The following is a 20405-nucleotide window of genomic DNA, read 5'->3' as shown; positions in this document are numbered from 1 at the left end:
GTTGTGAAATACATTAATGTACCGTATCTAGAACGAGTAAATCATCCGGGGAGATTAATGGAAATTGTTTCTAATTAATTGGATGTTTGATTCAGTGCATTAGTAGCAAAGGCATCAGAGTGCACAATTCATTATTTGCACATTTTACACACGAGTGCTTGCGGTGCTGAGATGAAACTCACACCATCTACAGCTTTTTTTTATTTTAAGTGATTTTTTTTTAAATCTGCTTCAAATATATAACAGAGAATCAACACACCTGTAATTAACTCTGTTGGGCGTTTACCTGTGATGCACCCTCCCAGCTTTGGAACTCTCTACTAGTGCCCCCCCTAGATGTGGAATTTCCCACTAGTGCCCCCCCTAGATGTGGAATTTCCCACTAGTGCCCCCCCTAGATGTGGAATTTCCCACTAGTGCCCCCCCTAGATGTGAAACTCCGTTGGAGGCTCTCGAATAGTGTTGACATCTCTCGGACCCGACTAAAACACACCCCATCCAAAGTTTGTCCTCATTAGTGTTGTTTGTCTTTGGCTCTTGTTCTGCCACCCGGTTTTTAAATCCTTTATATTAAGTTCACTTGCTTGCTTGCGTGCTTACGACCGTGCCAATCTTTCGGTCGTTTTTTAACCCACTTCCCGTGATCCAATCGAGCTGACATTTTGCACACAGACTCGTTGTGCGTGACAATTTATTTTCGTGAAAATGTTTTTCCATAACTTTACACTTTTTATGAATTTTTTTCTATATTTAATTACCAATTGCTTAATGGTGGCAGGCAATCATCTGACCCATAGGTGGCAGTCATCTCAAGCCAGGGGATGAGAGGACTCTAGCCGCCACGCATATAAAGGATTTATAGTGAAAAACTTTGTTTTTACGGGTTAATTTTTTTTCTTATCTTCCTACCTTTCATGCATGGCGCTTTGACATGTTTTCGTGTGAAAGGGATCTCATATTTGCAGATCATTATCATTAGACCAGTGACATATAATAAGCTAATCATGCATATTGATAGAGCGGTGGCACAGTGGTGAGCTCAAATAATATCATGAACCTGATTCATCGTCACCTGAATTTTATTCCTGGGCCACGGCTAACATCAGTGGCGAGTCATATCCAAGCCGTCTCCAGGGCGTACCATACCTCGACCCTCCTCCCCCTTCTGCACCATCCCACACTGACCAGCGTGGTGAAGTATGGTCGAACTACCACCTTGACAGCCACGGCATGGGGCGGGGGGGCACTTCATCCAGCAGTGGATTGACAAAGTGGCTGTAAAATACGACATCTCTTCATTTATTTTATGCGACTTAAGCACTCACCGTTGATTTCAGATTTGACAGAACTCGACGTACCCGCATATTATGGACACTAATTTAAAAGGGTAATCTCAACGTAAGATTATTTTAGGAACCAAGTGTAAAACGCTGCAAGTTCATTGTACAGGGTAGGTCCAGATGTCTTGTGACGCCCAATAAATCGACCCCTAACGACTTTTTTGTTTCCTTTGTATATTCATCTCTGTTTTAAATAAACCTTACCTTTAAAATATTTTTATTACGTTTAAAAAAAAAATTAACGTGGGTCACAAGACATCTGGACCAGCCTGTCATCCTCACGAAAATAATAATAAAAATATTAATCGTCGAAGATCGCCGTGCGGCACAAGAGCCTCCTGAAAACAGCCTCATGGGACTCCAGCGAGGCTTACATATTCCGGTGGAGATGTGCGGTGCCCACTTTCTTTACAAGAAGACCACGTTGTTTGCGTGCGTGCGTGCGGCGTCTATGCAATGAAGAACAGCAGCTGCATCTCACTGCCGCGTGCACTTAGCAATGAGCGTCGGCGAGGTGACCACAGCCTGGGCTCTGGGAGCCCCCCCCCCCACCCCCTGTGTGCCCCCCAGCCCCCGCTCCCCCTCACGGCAGTGGCTTGCTTATAAAAGAGAGGTAGGGGGAGGAGTAGCACGCAGTACATCGACATTGACGGGAGGCTGTGACTGCGGGAGGGTTTCGGTGCGTTCCATCACGCAGCGTTTGCAGGTTAACATCCACGCAGGAGGCATCAGCATCGTTCATATCTTTCACAGTCGCCACCACTGTCACCGGCATTATGACGGCACGCTAATCATGGTGTTGATCTTCACCAGTCTGATGGGCAAAGTCATGTTCGGCACCGATATTGTTCCACTATAACTAACATCAGTATCGGCACCAAAAGCGGTCAGCACCAACATCGTAAATACACTTTTCTCTAATAATAATAATCATTATCATCATCATCATCATAACATCGCCACTTTAATAATCAGCACAGTATTATTAGAATCATCGAACGCATCATCACAATCACCACCACCTTGACCATCACTACCCTCCACTCTAATTCACATCATCATCATAATCATCCTAGAGTCAGCATTACAATAATTGCCATCATCTGTTCATCTCGTGCTCAGCGCTCCCATTCGCTGTCGGTCATTCTCAATGACGATGTTGGTTGTCTACTCGAAACTGCCTTGGTAGGAGTCTGCAACACACGTACAGGGAGAGCGTCATTTCAACACGGACTGGTAAGATGATTTACCAATTGCCCTACGTGTCTCAACAATGTGATGCACCGGCGGTGAGCTGTGATGTGTTCATCTGAATGTTGTGGTAACTCCACGGCGGTGCCCTCATGCACGAACGCACACGTTTTATATCGAATGTGCCGGTGCATACAAAATACGCGCGCACACAGTGGGTAAATATATACTGTATCGCGCAGTCTGTATTATTACGAGTGGCTGCAAGTAACTCAATGTGTTGCTGCTTGACTATGTATTCGTGATACTGATTAAAGTATAGAGGGGTGGGGGAGACAGAGAAAACCCCATGGAATGCAACACTCATCGCATATTGCAAATGCGAATATTTTATGATGTATTGCTGAATTGTAATTGTTTCCGACGTACTATGTCTTAAGCATAGCCGACAAATTGTATTTGATTTAATATTTATTACAGGCGTACAAGTCTTCGTGTGTTTTTTTTTACAATGCGTCTTGTTGAATAATGATCAGAAATTACTTGATCGTGTGCGGGTGGCGAGGTGGATTCATGACTTGCGTCGTGAGAGAAGACGGTGGCTTGGAGTGGCCCTCATCCAGCAGTGGATTGACCATGGCTGCTGCTGCTGTTGATGATGATGAGGGTGCCAGTAGTTACGGAATGTCAGAGCAGTGTGTGCAAGTGTTGAGTCACTTCATTCTCAATTGGTGCGCAAGAGATCACACGCACGTGGCTGCTATTGCTAATGTGCGCGTTGACTCAAGCAACGAGCCCAAGGTTAGCCCCGTGTTGTTGGCCAGGACCTCTCTTAGGTCGACTTAGCATGAAATGCCGTTGTATGTACGTGTGTACATGTGTATCCCGCGAGATGCAGAGCGCCGATTTAGATTACCTCGCGAATGTGTGTGTACGTATGTATGCACACATGTGCACGTGGGTGTCCCACGTGGGGAGCGGTGGCGCAGTGGTTAGCGCGCTGCGCTCCGAAGTACGAACCCAGCAACCTAAATCCGATTCCGGGCCACCTTTGGCAAGTAGTGTCAGCACTTGTCCTGCGCTTCCCTTAGGTTGACTCAGCCCTAAATGACAAGTTGTTGCAGTGTGTATAAATTAGCACTGGAGGAACAAAAGCAAGCCAGAAGTGGTTTCTGGCCATCGTTTTAGCCTTAATAGGTGCTCGCTAACACAACTTGCTACAGCAATCTACATGGCAACACAGGGTCTGAATATTTTGGATCTGGGGGGGGGCGGGGGAAGGGGGTAAATTGATAAACTGGAAAAGTCGTATCGCAGTAGGTCACAAAGATAAAGAGTTCGGTAACCTGTTGTAAAGTGATACGAGCAAGTCTTAACTTCTCGTGGAAAATATTTTCCGGAGTTCAGCCCCGGACAGCTCCGACTGAAATCAAACCCTTAAGCACAAGTTAGCTCGGAGGGTGTTGCTGGCAACGCGTTGCCTATTGCAATCCGGGCTTGAGAGGGGCGTTGCTGGATCGCACTGGGATCGTAGCACGTGGTGAACGAGACACGGACCTGCAGGCGAAGCGAGGTGACTGCAGGGGGTACAGCAAATAGGTTCGCTGATCTATCCGTGCAAATTCGTGCAGTGTTAGCCACTCGTGTGCGCAGGGCGTCGACATAGCATTGATTCCATTTCGTTGGAGTGTATTTCTGATTTTAGAATCTGGCTACGAGGTGAAATTAGAGCTTATTCCTCAGAATGATTCATGGACACCAACTGCACCTATAACTCGTTAGCCTCGTCAGTTTCTATCCACTGCCAGGTGAAAGTGTTACTATGGTCTCATTCTCCCTTTCCCTCTACGACTGTTTTATATATATATATAAACACATATCCCAGTCATAGGCTTGTACTATATTTATTACTTGTTTTATTAGGCTTATTTATCCTGAACATTTTTTTTCAGGAGGGCCCTGCCATGTTCCCGCAGTAGTGGGCGATGGATGCTTCGTGAAATCCCAGATTATTTTTAAATCCTTTATATTAAGTTCGCTTGCTTGCTTGCTTAGGACCGTGCAAATCTTTCGGTCGTTTTTTAACCGACTTCCCGTGATCCAATCGAGCTGACATTTTGCACACAGACTCGTTGTGCGATGACAATTAATGTTCGTGAAAAAATTTTTCAAAAATTTTACACTGTTTAGGGAAAACAAATTAAATATTTAATTACCAATTGGTTAATACTGGCAGGCAATCATCTGACCCATAGGTGGCAGCCATCTCAAGCCAGAGGACGAGAGAACTCTAGCCGCCACGCATATAAAGGATTGTATAGTGAAAAACTTTGTTTTTACGGGTTATACTTATTTTCTATTTGGACCACGACGCCGTCACACGATGGCCTACTCTTGCGAAGGGCGTCACGGGATCTTTAGCGTCCCACTGAAAGTTGAGAGCGTTGCAGTTGTATATGGTTAATACAGCCAACTCTCTTGTGCTTCTTCAGAGTACACGATGAGGCACGCGGCCAGAGATTCCACGGTGAACGCAATTTGAAAAGAGTATTGGGACTCAGTTGAGTTTTTGTCCGAGGTATTTGAAAGGTCCACCAGCAACTCTTAAAGGTGATGATGATCATGGAATGATGATGACGATGACCTATAGATGATGGTGGTAGGAAAGATGACAATTACTTTGACGATCATGATCATAATCATTGATAATGGATGTTGACCATAATAGCAATGACATTTTGATGATACGATTGATTGAGTGACGGTGGTGGTAACTACATTGATTACACTGAGGAGTGTGATTACAGAGACAACACGGTGTTGATAATGATATTGGTGACACTGATGATGACACTGATTATGATAACATCGATTATGATGACATGGATGATGATAATCAGGTGATGACAATTACACGGATGATGACGATGATGATGACAAAAATCACGATGACGATATTGATCGCATCGACGATGACATCGATTACATCGATGACAATGACACTCGAATGTCGACGCGTCCACGCGCACGCACGCAGGCGCCATGAACAGCAAGCGCCACTCCTTCATCGGCCGCTACGACGATTTCCCCGAGGTCACCGTCCTCAACGGCTTCGGGCCCCGGGGCTCCGGCGAGTCGGGCCGGACCCTCTCCCTCGAGGCCCGGCTGAGTCCCCCAGCCGGGTGACCGTGGCTCCGCCGCCGGCGGTGGCAGCGGCGGCACCACCAACGGAGGGGGCCCGTGCTCGAGTCGCTGGAGCGCTCGCGAGCTCTTCCTGCTGTCCGCGTGCGCCCTGGCCCTGGGGCTCTGCGTGGTGCTCGGCTGCGTGCTGCTGCTCAGGCACATCTCGGAGACGCGATCGCCGGCACCGCCGCCGCCTCCGCCGGCACCGCCGCCGCCGCCGCCGTCCGGCAGCGGCAGCGGCAACCAGCGGTGGCCCGCGTCGTCCGCGTGCAACCCCAGGGGCCGCTGCTTCGCCAAGGCGGCGCGTTTCGTGGCGCACAACGTAGACCCCTCGGTGGACCCGTGCGCGGACTTCTACGCGTTCGCGTGCGGCGGCTGGCTGGCGAGGCACTCCTATTCCCGAGGACAAGCTGAGCTACGGCCTGGTCACGGCCATCGCGGAGCAGAACGAGGACAAGCTGGCCAAGCTCCTGCACGGCCCCATCGCGGCCCGAGGAGCCGCCGAGCGGCGGGACGCCTCGCCGAGGTCGCCGCTGGCGGCGGCGCGCTCGTCGTCGAAGTCGCCCTCGAGGAAGTCGTCGTCAAAGTCATCGGCGGTGGAAGCGCCTTCGTCCATGTCGTCGTCATCTGCAGCAGCGGCAGCAGCGGCAGCGTCATCGACGACGTGGTCCTCATCGTCGTCGTCGTCGTCGGCACCACCGTCTCCATTATCTGCAGAGCACAAAGCCAAGGCGTTCTTCCGCTCGTGCATGGACATGGAAGAGCTGGAGCGGCTGGGCGGGGAGCCCATGCTGGAGGTGATCCGTGCGTGCGGTGGCTGGGACGTGCTGGGCTCCTGGAGGCCCAGCAGCTGGAACTTCGACGAGCTGCTCTTCCGAGCGCAGGGCATGTTCAGCACCTCCGTCTACTTCTCCATATCCGTGAACGTCGACGACAAGAACTCCAGCCGCAACATCATCCGGGTAATTGAGGGCGATGGGGCGGCGGGCGTGACCGAGCGGGAGCGCGTTCGACACTTGTTGCAGACGTTTGTGGGCTCGGGCTCAGCGGGCCGCCCTGGTAAACACTTTCCCATTCCGATGACGTACGTGTGCAGTGTAGCCAGGGGAACCCCCCCCCCCCCCCCCCCCGCTGCAGATGTGCCTGTGTGGCACAAGGTGCACGCATCAAACGGCAAGCATATGGACATTGGTCTGCCAATATCGTAAATGTTGCCAAGTGGGTTTTCTCGATTAATTAATGCATTTTTCCGGCCAATTTATCAATTGTACGTGTACGTCAGTAATTTTTTTTCCTATTTCGTTCCAATTATGTACACGTACGAACACGTACGTCGTCCGAACAAAATCAGAAGAAAACATAAAATAACTGTATTGATACCAAGGCTCCCACGAGGGCGTGTGGCACAGTTTGGCGCCAGCTATCGTAGAGTGTGGTCATGTCGCTACAGTTATCTGCGGTGAGTGGTTGTGGTCGTGATCGAGGTAGGGGTGGTGATAGGGATAGTGATAGGGGTTGGGGTAGTGATAGGGGTTGGGGTAGTGATAGGGGTTGGGGTAGTGATAGGGGTTGGGGCAGTGATAGGGATTGGGGTAGTGATAGGGGTTGGGGTAGTGATAGGGGTTTGGGGTAGTGATAGGGGTTGGGGTAGTGATAGGGGTAGTGATAGGGGTTGGGGTAGTGATAGAGGTTGGGGTAGTGATAGGGGTTGGGGTAGTGATAGGGGTTGGGGTAGTGATAGGGGTTTGGGTTGGGATAGGCCTGGTCGTAGCTGGGGGGGTAGGGAGTAGCAGTAGCGGGATGTGCTAGAGAGAAGAGATGTGTCTTAAGGGAGAAACACGAGCAGGTTCGTGAAGATTGATTGCTTTCCATCTCTTGAATCTTAGAAATAACTGTGCTCGACTCTTCATCGCCTCTGTGTTTCTCCTACCTGTGTCCCTGCCTGTAGATAGACCAAGAGGGACTCACCCTGCCTGAGCGGTCCCTCTACCTGGGACAGGATGAAGAAAGCCTCAAGGTAGGTTGCATGTTTCAGTGGAAACTTAAGAAAGCATCATTATCATGAAGACACGTTTTTGTCCCGGAACCCAGGAGCACCGAGTTTGGACTTCGGTCCACAAAATTTCTGTAACCCCCTCCTGTGTTACGGTTCATAAATAAAATAGTATATATTTTAAAAAATATATGTATTCAGCCCCGTGTCAACCCCATGTTGACTGGCGGATGTTTGACCATACTTCACCACGCTGGTCAGTGCTGGCTATTGAATAATACAAAAAAAAGCATCAACGTACTTTATATCTGCGATCTCGTGACCTCTTCTGAAGCACGCCTGCCACTTACTTACCCCCACTGACTCTGAGAACCTTGGAGCACGCTCACCACTGCGATGGTCTCCTCAATGGTCTCCGCCAATCCCTTTCATCTCCAAACTCCGAGTGAGCCAGAGTTTGCCAGCAGGCAGGCTTCTCGCTCACACCCCGGATATCATCATCGACTCATCATCTCGATGCTCCGGTCCCTCCAACCGATTTAGTTCTAGTATCAACTTCAAGATCATCGTCAACTTTATTGGAGATACAGAGCAATGATACATTTTGTTAGCACTACAGTGATCCACCAAGACAAAAATAGCGACTGTAGTTTGTTCATCAAAATCGGGTGGGGATGAGCGGTGTTGCAAGCGGTTTGCACACCACGCTGTGAACCCAAGTGACCAGAGGCGATTTCTTTCTTTGCAGAGGCACATTCTCGGAATGCCACGTGACGAAAGACCTTTCAACGAGATGAGAAACTAGGTCACCGTGCGGTCCTGAATGTGATGCTGTGTCTGTTGAAATGTCGCACCGCACGTAGCCAACCATGCTCATCGGAGGTGCGGGGGAAGGACAACAAACTAAAACAAAAAGCAGTTCTCAAGAAATTCGTTTTCAATCTCGATTTAAAAGTGCATAGCTCCAGTGGCTTCCGAATATCGGAAGGAAGAGCGTTCCAGACGGCCGCACATGCGGTGACCGTCTCTGTCCGATGGACAGCAAAAAGCCGCCGCTGCTGCGAGGGTGACCGGAGTGTCGCGTGGTGATGGTTCATGCTTCTTGACGAGATCAGCGAGGTTATTGGTGGTTCATTTGTGGCAAGCACCACCATCACCACCACCACCAGCCGGTGAAGTGCATCTGAAAGCGCGCAATGCGTTGACTGTCTTTGCTCAGATGGTTGGCCAATTGCCGCTGTTGCGAGGATGTTCACGTTATTGTACTGGTGGGAACCTCCTGGTTACACCAGCCCACAGGGGATTATTGTGTCCGTCCGTCGTGCAGGGAGGGGCTGGGTGGGGAGGGAGGGGCTGGGTGGGGAGGGTGGGGAGGGGCTGGGTGGGGAGGGTGGGGCTGGGTGGGGAGGGGCTGGGTGGGGAGGGTGGGGTGGGGCTGGGTGGGGGGTGGGAGGGGTGGGGCTGGGTGGGGAGGGGCTGGTCACCCCGTGGTGCCCTTATAAAACTCAACGCTTAACCTACTCACGCCGGCTTGTGCCCGCCCTCACAGTCGGGCAAATTTGCGGAATACACCACGCCGCCGTTGACCCTGGCCATTGACCAAGCAACCCAACGTTCCTACCAGCTCCCTCCGCAGGAATTTGTTTTGAATCTCCTGTACGAGATCAGCAAGGTATTGTGGTTCATTCGTGGCAAGCACATTGTGCGTGAAATTAGTGCGACCTTATAACGTATTCGACCTTCGAATGCAGACGATGGGGCTTCGGCGCCCCACGCACCCTCGTTCCTTCTCCCCCTCTCCGTGGGTCCACAGGTGATCAAGGCCTACAAAGTGCTGATGAACAAGATCACCACCCTGCTGGGAGCCAGGAACGCCAGACACAAGCTGGAGGACGTCTTTGAGTTTGAACAGCAGCTGGCCAACGTGAGTCATCGGCCAGAGATGCCGGTTAGCCAGTGAATATGGTGCATTTGTTTTTGACATTGTCGAGGTCGCATGGTGTATGGTTTCTTCTCGCAAAATATATATATACACAGTACTGCGTGTGGTTTCCACAGAGCTGTTTTAATTGCCTACACAAGGCAGCAGGTTGGCGCAATGGAAACGCTTTTGCCTGACAGCAAGAAGGGCCAAGGTTCGATTCCCGACTCGGGAACCTTTTCTGTGGGGAGTTTTTATGTTATCCTCCTGTTCGGCATTGGTTTCCTCTGGGTTATTTGGTTTTCCTCCCATAACAATTTTTATACAAATATTACTAAAATACCAAACAGGACCCCGTAATGTCGATGAAGTGCCTTTGGCAATAACATCTGGCAACCCATCAGTATGTGTTTAACAAGCTTTTCTCTAAAAAGATACCAATGTAAGTGGTATTAACCAAACATCCCAATGCTGAAAAATGTCCTGAGATTTTATCTCAATCAGCGCTACATATAGCAACGTCACTGGCTACTGCGAAAACTTGGCAGGACCCTCCTGAAAAGGAGTCCTGAGACTCGGCAACGCTTTGCTGGGTAGACTAGCATCGTTGGCCACGTACAACGCAAAATAAGTTCAACATACATACATGATAATAAATAAACTGCCCGAAATAAAACACCTACAGATTGCATGCAGCCATCAAGCTCATCTGTGCCACTGTGAAGACTGCTGCTTTTATTTGACAGTGGGTATGGAATAATTCATCGATGTGTTGAATAAAATGATACATGCATAGAACTATGCGTGCGAGAATATATTTATTTCACAGCCTATGCAAATGATATGCCAGTCATACATTTTGGCTGATGGAACAAAATAAAACTCTACAAGCGAGACTCAAAAAAATATATAAAGAGTACAAATGAGATGGTAAAAGAGAGAGGAACGATTAATCAAATGTAAGATGAATCACAACCACAAATTGTGACTATTCACATTGCATGGACACATTCTACTGTCAAAGCACTCGATATCTTCGAAGTAACACAATACGTGTAATACCTTGACAAAGCGGCCATTCCTTGTGGTCGGTGCAACTACTGTGAAAAAGGCCCTTTATTTTTGCAGCCCACTTAGAATGGACGAACGCCACCGTGAACCATAATTTCACTGGGTGAATGAACTCAACGTAAGATTGTGCTCCATTGGAACCTCATTTGCCAGTAACAAAATATGATAATTGTTTTTTAACTCTTTTATCTGGCAACAAAACTCACACCTTTTTTTTACAAGGAGTCATGTTCGCATTCACCACAATACCTGCAGTCGGAATGCAAAAAAAACATAACTCTGATAATGTATGCACTGTCCTTGAAATTGATTGGTCCACATCCTAGACAGCTTTCTTTAGAGCCTAGTCTCACATGGTGTTGGACCAGATGACGCCAAAAGGCGCACAACTCAAGGACAATGAACCATCAGAGTATAAGAGCTCGGGGTAAGCATTTACACCATTGGAGCCTCATTTGCCAGTAGCAAAATATGATAATAGCTTTTTTACCCTTTTATCTGGCAACAAAACTGACACATTTTTTACAAGGAGTCATAAGATTGTGCTCTTGCGCAGCACCATTTGTTGAACTAACACGTGATAATGATCACTGTTTAAGGCAACTGTGAGCTTCAGGGAAATCAGTTCGCTCATAATAACGATAACAACAACAACAACAACAGGAGTTTCATTGATGCACGACACCTCACATCTATAGGTTGGCAGCCCTGCAATTCCACGCTCAGGCCACTGCTGGTGGAAAGATGCCTCCAATGAAGGGAACCCTGGAGCAGTGGTTCCCAACCGGGGGCACGCGGACCCCCTGGGGGCACGTGGCAATACGTGAGATCATGTATAGATGTATAAATGTGTGAAATTATATGGTACACGAGAGTCATTGGTGAGTAAGCATGTACGAATCTGGCAATATAAAGTAACTACGATAAAATGTTAGTCCATGTGGTAACCTAGAACGATACAAAACACCTTTCTAAACTCATTGATCGTAAATAACGTGTTTTTTTAAGAATAAATAATCAGTGAGCGTGAACAAATCACATCACGCATGCAGTGTGTCCGTTGAATTTTGTACACGCTTGCAGTTACGAGCTAGTTAGGATACCTCCCAGAATGGACAATCGGCTAAAATATTGATGATCATCATTATTCATACATTTATTTCATGTTGGGTCAGTGCAGTGGGGGTGACTCGGATTAAACACAATTCATCAGGAGCCAAAACAAGGTTGAGAACCACTGCTCTAGAGGGACCCTCCAGGGGATGTTATGGCCCATATGGTCCACTCTTCCACGCCAGAGGTCGCAAACGGGTTTTGATTCCATTCCCGTACCCGGCCGCACCAGGGTCGCAAACGGGTACCCGTACCCGATACCCGGCCGGGTACGGGTATCCGGGTATCGGGTAGGGTAGGGGTATCGTGTACCCGATTGCGACCTCTGTTCCACGCTGACCAGATGGTTTAGAAGAAGTGGCAGCACCCACAGCCACCAAACACGACCTGATTCTCATACTGATATATATTAAGTAATAAAAGCCCCTTTCTATTCCTGATTTGTTTTGGAATGACCGTAATGTACGGTGAATGTGGCCATTAGCCCGGACTGGCCCATTAAGTGTGGCTGAAATTGCTGTTGTTGTGGCGGGGGTAAAAGCAACTCGCGTGATTTCTGCTCCACAGATCACATTGTCAGAGTCAGACCCCTTGAGACGGGACATCAATAACATGTACAACAAAATGAAATTGAGGGACCTTCATCATTTGGCTCCAGCTGTGAGTATCTACCCATGCACGGGCAACCAAGCCTGCGGTGCGGAAGGCATTGCAGCTGGGTGGACCGTCCGTCCAGTGGACACTTGGCCGTGAAACTAATTAAACAAGCAGAAGAGGGATTGCTTTTCAATAGTAGATGTGGCCCATAAGAGTTCATGTAATACGCTATCGTGAAGTAATGTGTTGTACTACCATCAATAACCATGAGTAGATCGCATGAGCATAATTCTCGCTCCAAATTATGCAACTTTAATTGTGCTGTTTGTTGCTGGCTACTTGGCATTTTAGGCCCATTCGCTTAGCAAGTGTGATTTATATACCGTGATAATTTAATCCATCAGCTTATGGCCTTTCTGGACCATTATTTTAAAACACATGTAGCGCTCTTTTGCCAAAGATATCTGGCAATCCAGCAGCATTTGTTTAACAAGCCAAACTCTGCTGATTATAGCCAAATGGTTGAAATTTGTCCAGAGATATGTATTGCTTAACACGAATGCTGCTGGGCAATATTGATCTGGAAAGCCTATTAGGTGATAAACTAAAAATGCTTTGTTTTATTTTGAGCAACCAACAGAAGTCCTTCTATTGTATTACCCATGCCTGCCGCATAATGAGTTCTTATACAAATGTTACTCTTCTACTCTTAGGTTTTTTCGGTAAAGTCACGTAGGTAAAAAATAAAATTAATAGAAACAAAATAAAATAATCAATCACGACAGTTTCGGAGGCAACACAAGTCTCCGTCATCGGGTGGGACCGTCACAGCTAGATTTACTGTATCAAGTGAGTCACTCACCTGATGACGGAGACTTGTGTTGCCTCCGAAACGTCGTGATTTATTGATTTATTTTGTTTCTATTAATTTTATTTTTTACCTACGTGACTTTACCGAAAAAACCTAAGAGTATGAATCCTTGCAGTCACGAAAGCTTCAAATCTAGAATTGTTATTCTTCTGCCAAACAAGAACCCGTCATCTAATAGATGAAGTGCCCTTGCCAATACCATCTGGCAGCCCATTAATATTTGTTTAACAGGCTTGTCTCTGCTGATGAGTCCCTGAAGTTTGAAACCAGCCCAGAGTTATGCCTGCTGGCAAATATTGGACCAGAATGCCAATCGGCTGATGGACTAAATACATATTTGTGTTTATATATCGAGAGATGAATGGAAGACGATTTGTATTTTTGACATAATGTTCTTCAACAATGCGAAATGAGCTTTTTTAAATGAAATTGGTATTGGTGGAGATGCTACCTCGCTGCCATGTCCAACATTCCCAATTTTACATCAATGCATTTTCTTTTACGTGATCAGATCAACTGGAGGCAATTTCTGGAGCAGATTTTTAGAAAGCGGATTTCAGAAGATGAAGAAGTCGTGGTTTTAGCTACGACCTACATCAAGAAACTCTCCCATCTCCTCTCTACCACTCCTGTCAGGTACAGCACAGCCCACACCTACAGGGTTGACCAATAGCCACAGATCAGACGTTAAAGTTGGACATGTATCCTTAACCATAAGGGTCAGAACTTCTGCACATATTTGATAATGATTAATTATTCTTTAACTGTGTGCGACAGCTCAAAAGTGTGGGACCTTTTTCGATTTAAAGCTTTCGTGACTGCAGGGATTCATCTTCTTGGTTCTTTCGGTAAAGTCACGTAGAAGGGGGGAGGTGGGAAGAACAGCGCCACTCTTCCTCCCACCTCCCCCCCTCTAAACCAGCTTAAATATACGCTCCAAGCTTGGTGGTGTTTCATTCTTCACCTGAGGACGGCTGCTTGCGTTGTGGCCGAAACGTCGTGAGAATTATTTTATTATGTTTTATTTGTATTATTTTATTACTTCCCTTCTACGTGACTTTACCGAAAGAACCAAGAAGATGAGTGTGGGACCTGCTCTGGTGTGGTCATAATGTGATATTGCTAATGCATGCATGTATGTATGTTGAACTTCTTTCGCACCATACTTAGCCAACCGTGCAAATGTAAGGCGCGGGGGAAGGATGGACAAACTTATCAGGGGCCAACAGACTAAGCAGTGGCCTCGAGCAGGAGTGGCCAATACGTGGATCGCATTCTACGGGTGGATCAAAAATATTTGCTGTGGATCTAAGGACAAAACAGAACAAATGCTGCCATAAGCACACAACAACAACAACTCTCGTTACCGCTGATGGCGAAATAAAAATCACCGACGAAGACTCCACACATTAAAAACATAATGACTTCTACCAATAGAATGGCACCTCTAATTAGCACGGTTGGCTACGTACAGTGCGAAAGAAGTGCAGGATATGTACATGCATGGCGCTAGTACTTTATGTCTATACAAACAGGTACTGGTAATTGTTATAGTTCTCTGGTGGATCATGGAACCTGTTGAGAACCTCAAGATTGAATCACAGTGCATGGTGGATTGGTCACCCCTACCGTTGAGCTCGTTTCTAAGTAATGTTGAACTTGTTATAAATCATCCTCCGGTCTAGAACATCTGTAAGCTTATTTTTTTGTAATATTAATAGTAATTTAGCTATGTTTTATGCAGACGTTTAAATGTTTAAGTCACTGATTTAGAACACATTTTTAAATTATATCATTTTTTTTAAATGTCCCAGGAATGCCTCACTGAGTCTGCAGACTCTTGTTCCAATGTTTCACCAACTCCCATGATGAGGATTACAGTTTGGTTCTATTGCTACTGTAGCATCAGGGTCGGATCGCCGGACTTGTAATCCAGAGGTCGACAGTTTGATCTCCCGGTGTGGCAGTTAAAATAATGGGCCTCTGTGCAACCGCCCAGCAGTATACCTGGCTGCACTGGATACTCTTTGGTTCTTTCGGTAAAGTCACGTGACTTTAAAGTCACTTTATATAAAATAAAATAAATTATTTTAAATAAAATAAATTATTGATATTTTATACCTACGTGACTTTACCGAAAGAACCAAAGAGTATGGATCCCTGCAGTCACGAAAACTTTCAATCTAGATTGCCTGCACTGGGTTCACCACCACAATAGATCAGGGGGTCGCGTTTGCGGGGATAAATCATGGGTACTCCCACTTCTTCCAAGACGTCTGACCAGCGTGGAGAAGTAGGCCAAATTAATACTGTCTAGAGGGGCTCTCTAAAGCTCCCAACCCTTCCGTCAGCAAATGCGTGAGCAGGCAGTTGCAGGCTTGCACCTTCATCTTTCTACTGCATGCTCTGTGAATATTGATTCTGTTTTGTGTCGTAACGTCTTTACAATTGATTTAATCTCAGACCTCATTTGCCGATAAAATACATTGTCTTGTGTTTCAAAGCATTCTCAGCTGAAAATAATGCAAAAGTAATTTATTTAATCAGGGGTCAATTATTGCGGGAAAATATAGGTTGAGGCATTCGCGTGAGTCGAACATGGAATTTTTTAAAGATGTTTTTAAAATATAAATTGTCTTCATTAATGCGTTAATCCACTTATATGTATCTAAAGCTTGGCATATTGAACAATGTAAAATATCTTTGGCATGTCTAAGGTGATCTTTCTTACATTTTTCGTAAGCGGCATCAAACAGACATTGCCGCAAATTGAATGGGGCACCGCAGTTTTCCCCCCTGGCTCCAACTCAAAGGCAAATTACTCGCGTGGAATTTTCCAAATGCATTTTTGCTGCTGCCTGAAATAGGCATTCGCAGTTATGACTGAAATCTTGTTTTTTTAATATGCATGCATTATTTAATTTGTAGAAAAATCCCATTCCACCACGTGTTTGCTGTTTATACTACGTACTATGATTGCAGTGCCAGATATGCAAAATTCAGATATATATACTATAAATAAAATAATGCCTCTGACCAAATCACCCGGAATGCACCCGGTCATGTCAGGTCTCAGAAGCTAAATATGCTTGAGCCTGGATATTGCTTGGATGGGCGGACCAGCGTGCACCAACAGGTTAACATAGGGATGTGACAAGGCGACATGGTGGGCAGCGGTGCAGTAAAATCCATTTTAGTCCGGTGTTCCACGCTCCCCGCCTTCAACAACCCTTATCGAGCAGCGAGGTGAAGTAAATATAAATGTGTCGTTAACCCACCACCACCCGACACAGCCAATTAGTAAGGTTTGTCACGTAAAAAAACGTGCCAATTCGTTACCACATCAGCACAGCGGTCTGTTTTGAAAAAAAAAGAAGAGCTTCATAGCTCATCGGATTCCTCCAGCATAAATAAACATTCCGATCCCGATCCCGTTCCCGATAGGGTGCTGCACAACTACATGCTCTGGCGGGTCGTCATCGTGCTGAGCACGCACCTCTCGCCGCCGTTCCGCGCCGCGCTGCACGACTTCTCGCGCGAGGTGGACGGAGCCGAGAAGGAGGTGGACCTGGAGCGCCTCTGCTTGACGCAGGCTAACAAGTACTTCGGCATGGTGCTCGGGGCCCTCTTCGTCCGCGAACACTTCTCCCTGCACAGCAAGCAGAGGGTGAGGTGCCCTCTCTCTCTCTCTCTCGCCGCGAGGGCGTCACTCTCGGCGATTGGCGGGGCCGCCTCGGTTCCACCGCGGCGCAGGGAGAGAGAGATGGCCCCCCTCCTGCTGCTGCTGCTGTCATCCCAATGGGAAGGGAGCCAGTGCCGGATTATCCTCGTAGCAAAAGTAGCTACAAATGCTATGGGCCCCGCACTATTAAGGGCCCCGCACTAAATGCTTTTAAGCTCGAAATTCCGTTTCAGTGATTCTGCACTTGCTCTATTACTATAGTACTATACTGCCTTCAACTTTTATTAATGACTGGTTGTTTTAGATTATCGATTTGTCATATTTGCTGGCTGTATAGCACGTGCAAAAATACAATTGCTTTACTATGCAGGTAAAAAATGTGTGTTTTAATATTTACGTGTCGTTTTTAAATGAAGGGCTCCTTTATAACATATGCTACAGGCCCCGCACTAGCTTAATCCGGCACTGAAGGAAGCAATATTTTAGAGACGAGCCGGAGCAGGTGGATTTTTGTCTTTTTTTACAAAGCCCGGCATGAAGCACAAGCAATAAAAAAATGGAAGGGGCACAGAAATGCCACCGGACAGAAGCCCAAAACTCAGCGCTCAAAGAGCATCGTTTTTAGTCTTTACGCTGGTCACCAAGCAGATCCAGCGGCGTAGTGTGTGGTTGGCATGAGGCCCGAAGTGTCGGAAAGGCGCCAGAGGGTGCAGAGAGCCCCCCTCCACTGATAATAATTTAGAATTTGTCACGTGCACAGTTTTCATCCACTCTCAAAGACAGAGAGAGAGAGAGAATTATTCAAAGTGCCGGAAACCACATTTCATAGTGGGAAGGGCAGGCAGAACCAGAACCAACAGTTGCCCAAGTTCTGTAGTTCGATATTAGGGTGTTTCGCTATCTCCATTAATGAGTGTTTATACATGTGGGAGGAAACCGGAGTGCCCAATGAAAACCCACGCATAGAAGGGGAAGGGGGGTGTAGAAGGGAGGGTAATGTCTCAGCCATCTTCCTTTCATTTGCAAACTGCGTTCGAAATTTCGACAATTGTCGAACAGGGGCTGGACAAAACGCAGAGATGAGTAAATCAAATGTCAAATAAGCACCACTTCCATCCAGCAGTGGTTTGACAAAAGCCCTTCAATAAATAAATAGCAGTAACCAGTAGTCTGATTGGACACCCTCCGTTCACCCCCCAAATAAAGTGTCACTCAATTGCTGTTCGTTGTTGATTTTCCGTACCCCCTGTCGAAGCCGTGTTTGAATTAAAATTTCAATTTGCCGAACACTCAGGTTCAGCAGATGGTGGAAGACATCAAGCATGCCTTTGACCAGCGGCTGGAGGAGCTGGGCTGGATGGATGAAAAGACCAAGGACGCAGCACGAGGAAAGGTACCAATTAGCAGCAGCTACTGCATTATGTGTGTATGTTGAACTTGATAATTGGTTCTTTACCCTTCTATCTGGCAACAAAACTGACACCTTTTTGCAAGGAGTCATGTTTGCATAGACCGCAATACCTGCAGTCATAAATACAAACAAAAGACATAACTCTGATAATGTGTCTTTTGTTTGTATTTATGACTGCAGGTATTGCGGTCTATGCAAACATGACTCCTTGCAAAAAGGTGTCAGTTTTGTTGCCAGATAGAAGGGTAAAGAACCAATTATCATATTTTTACTGGCAAATGAGGTCCCCATAGTATGTTAAACTTCTTTTGCACCGTACGTAGCCAACCGTGAGTGGGTGAGCGAGTGGATCAGTGAGTGGGTGAGTGTATTGGGGAGCGGTAGCGTAACGGTTAGCGCACTGCACTACGAACCTGGCGACCAGAGTTCGATTCCTGCTCACGGCCAACACCAGTGACGATCATTTAAACAGGTTCTGGGCCTCCCCAAGGTCGACTCAACCTCAAATGATTACCTGGTGCGGTGTGTAAACATCGCCACTGGAGAGACAAAGGCGGCCCGGGCGTGGTGCTGGCCACCCACCTCCTCGTGCGCCATTCTGTCCTTAACAGATGCTCACTAACAGCACTTGCCCCAACAATCTATTAAGGCTACATGGGGGATCTTTGTCTTTGTATGTACGTAGAATTTTTTTCGCACCGTACATAGCCAACCGTGTTAATCGGAGGTGAGGAAAACTCACGGGCACACATAGAGCAGTCGACTCTCTCCATCCAGCCGGCCGACCACGAGACCTCGTGGGTTCATCAGAGCGGTCGTGACCCTTGTCTGACCTTGCAAGAGGCTTTCCTTCTGTCGCGCGGTGTGACATGGACACTCGGGGTCATGTAATGACCCTTTGTGGCCGACGCAAGTCTGATGACGATGAACAGCAAACTCTGCGTTGGCATTGCAATCCAGTTTCAATTATTTGATCTGGAGCGTTCCGTCTTCCATCCAGTAGGAGGGCGATGATTGCAAATTTATAATCGCAATTTTTTCAATGTTCGAATTTGGCAAATTTCGACCCTGATGCCGGTGGTTCGCGCACCGCGCTACGAACCCGACCACTCGAGTTCGATTCCTGCTTACGACCATCACCAGCGACGATTATCTGAACTGATTCTGGGCCTCCCCTAGGTCGACTCAGCCTCGAATGAGTACCTGGTGCCATGTGTAAGCGTCGCCACTAGGGAGACAAAGGCGGTCGGGCGTGGTGCTGGCCACCCCCCACTTTGTACCGGCCTTCACAGATTCTCGCAACCAGCACTTGCCCTAACAGCCTGTTAAAGCCTACATGGGGGATCTTTGTCTTTGCAGCTGCAGTACATGATGGATATGATCGGCTATCCCGAGTTTCTTGGGAAGATGGACGAAGTCGATAAGGAATACGGAGTAAGTCGCGTCTTGTCTTGCTGCGTACAATTTTTTTGTATTCGGATCGATACGTGTGGTTTTACGTCGCGGGGTGAACGTAGTGGCCACTTCGTAGCTGGAAGGGACCATGCAAACCCATTGCATACGGCATATATGAATACAATAAAACACGTGTGATTCTTTCACGTGTGTGATTCGATCCGTATATACGTTTGTGAGTCTCTACGTCAGGGGTGGGGAACCTTTTTTCTGCCAAGGGCCATTTGGATATTTACAACATCATTCGCCGGCCATACAAAATTATCAAATTAAAAACTAGCCCGTTATATTTGGTCAAACATTTAATTAACTCACCCCTAATGTGATGGCTGGAACTGCTTCTCTTTGGCGAAGCGTGTGATGTTAGCTGGCATTGATGATGTTGCTACTCGCAACTGTTTTTCTAGGTTTGCTCCTAGATTTATTGAATTTCGAGTCCCGCCTCCGGTTGCCTTGGCAGGGCCAGACCAAATGATTTCGCGGGCCTCATACGGCCCGCGGGTCGGACGTTCCCCACCCCTGTACAGATACAATAAAACACGTGTGATTCTTTCACGTGTGTGATTCGATCCGTGGA

General features: G+C 47.2%; 1 protein-coding gene across 1 annotated transcript in view; it reads left to right on the top strand.

Annotated features, from left to right (window-relative positions):
• Positions 1 to 1987: 1987 nt before the first annotated feature.
• Positions 1988 to 20405, top strand: part of ECEL1 (endothelin converting enzyme like 1) — a 38581-nt gene continuing 20163 nt past the window's right edge. Inside the window, 11 exon segments of the mRNA XM_061566220.1 lie at positions 1988 to 2576; positions 5569 to 5702; positions 5704 to 6108; positions 6110 to 6676; positions 7663 to 7731; positions 9521 to 9631; positions 12380 to 12472; positions 13792 to 13916; positions 16725 to 16947; positions 18257 to 18355; positions 19733 to 19807. Of these exon segments, the coding sequence (XP_061422204.1) occupies positions 5574 to 5702; positions 5704 to 6108; positions 6110 to 6676; positions 7663 to 7731; positions 9521 to 9631; positions 12380 to 12472; positions 13792 to 13916; positions 16725 to 16947; positions 18257 to 18355; positions 19733 to 19807 (1896 nt within the window). The 5' untranslated portion in view covers positions 1988 to 2576; positions 5569 to 5573.

The sequence above is a fragment of the Lethenteron reissneri genome, chromosome 36, assembly GCF_015708825.2.
Source record: "Lethenteron reissneri isolate LAM-NWPU_2019-01 chromosome 36, ASM1570882v1, whole genome shotgun sequence".
Taxonomy (NCBI): domain Eukaryota; kingdom Metazoa; phylum Chordata; class Hyperoartia; order Petromyzontiformes; family Petromyzontidae; genus Lethenteron; species Lethenteron reissneri.
This window is presented reverse-complemented; position numbering and strand designations above follow the sequence as displayed.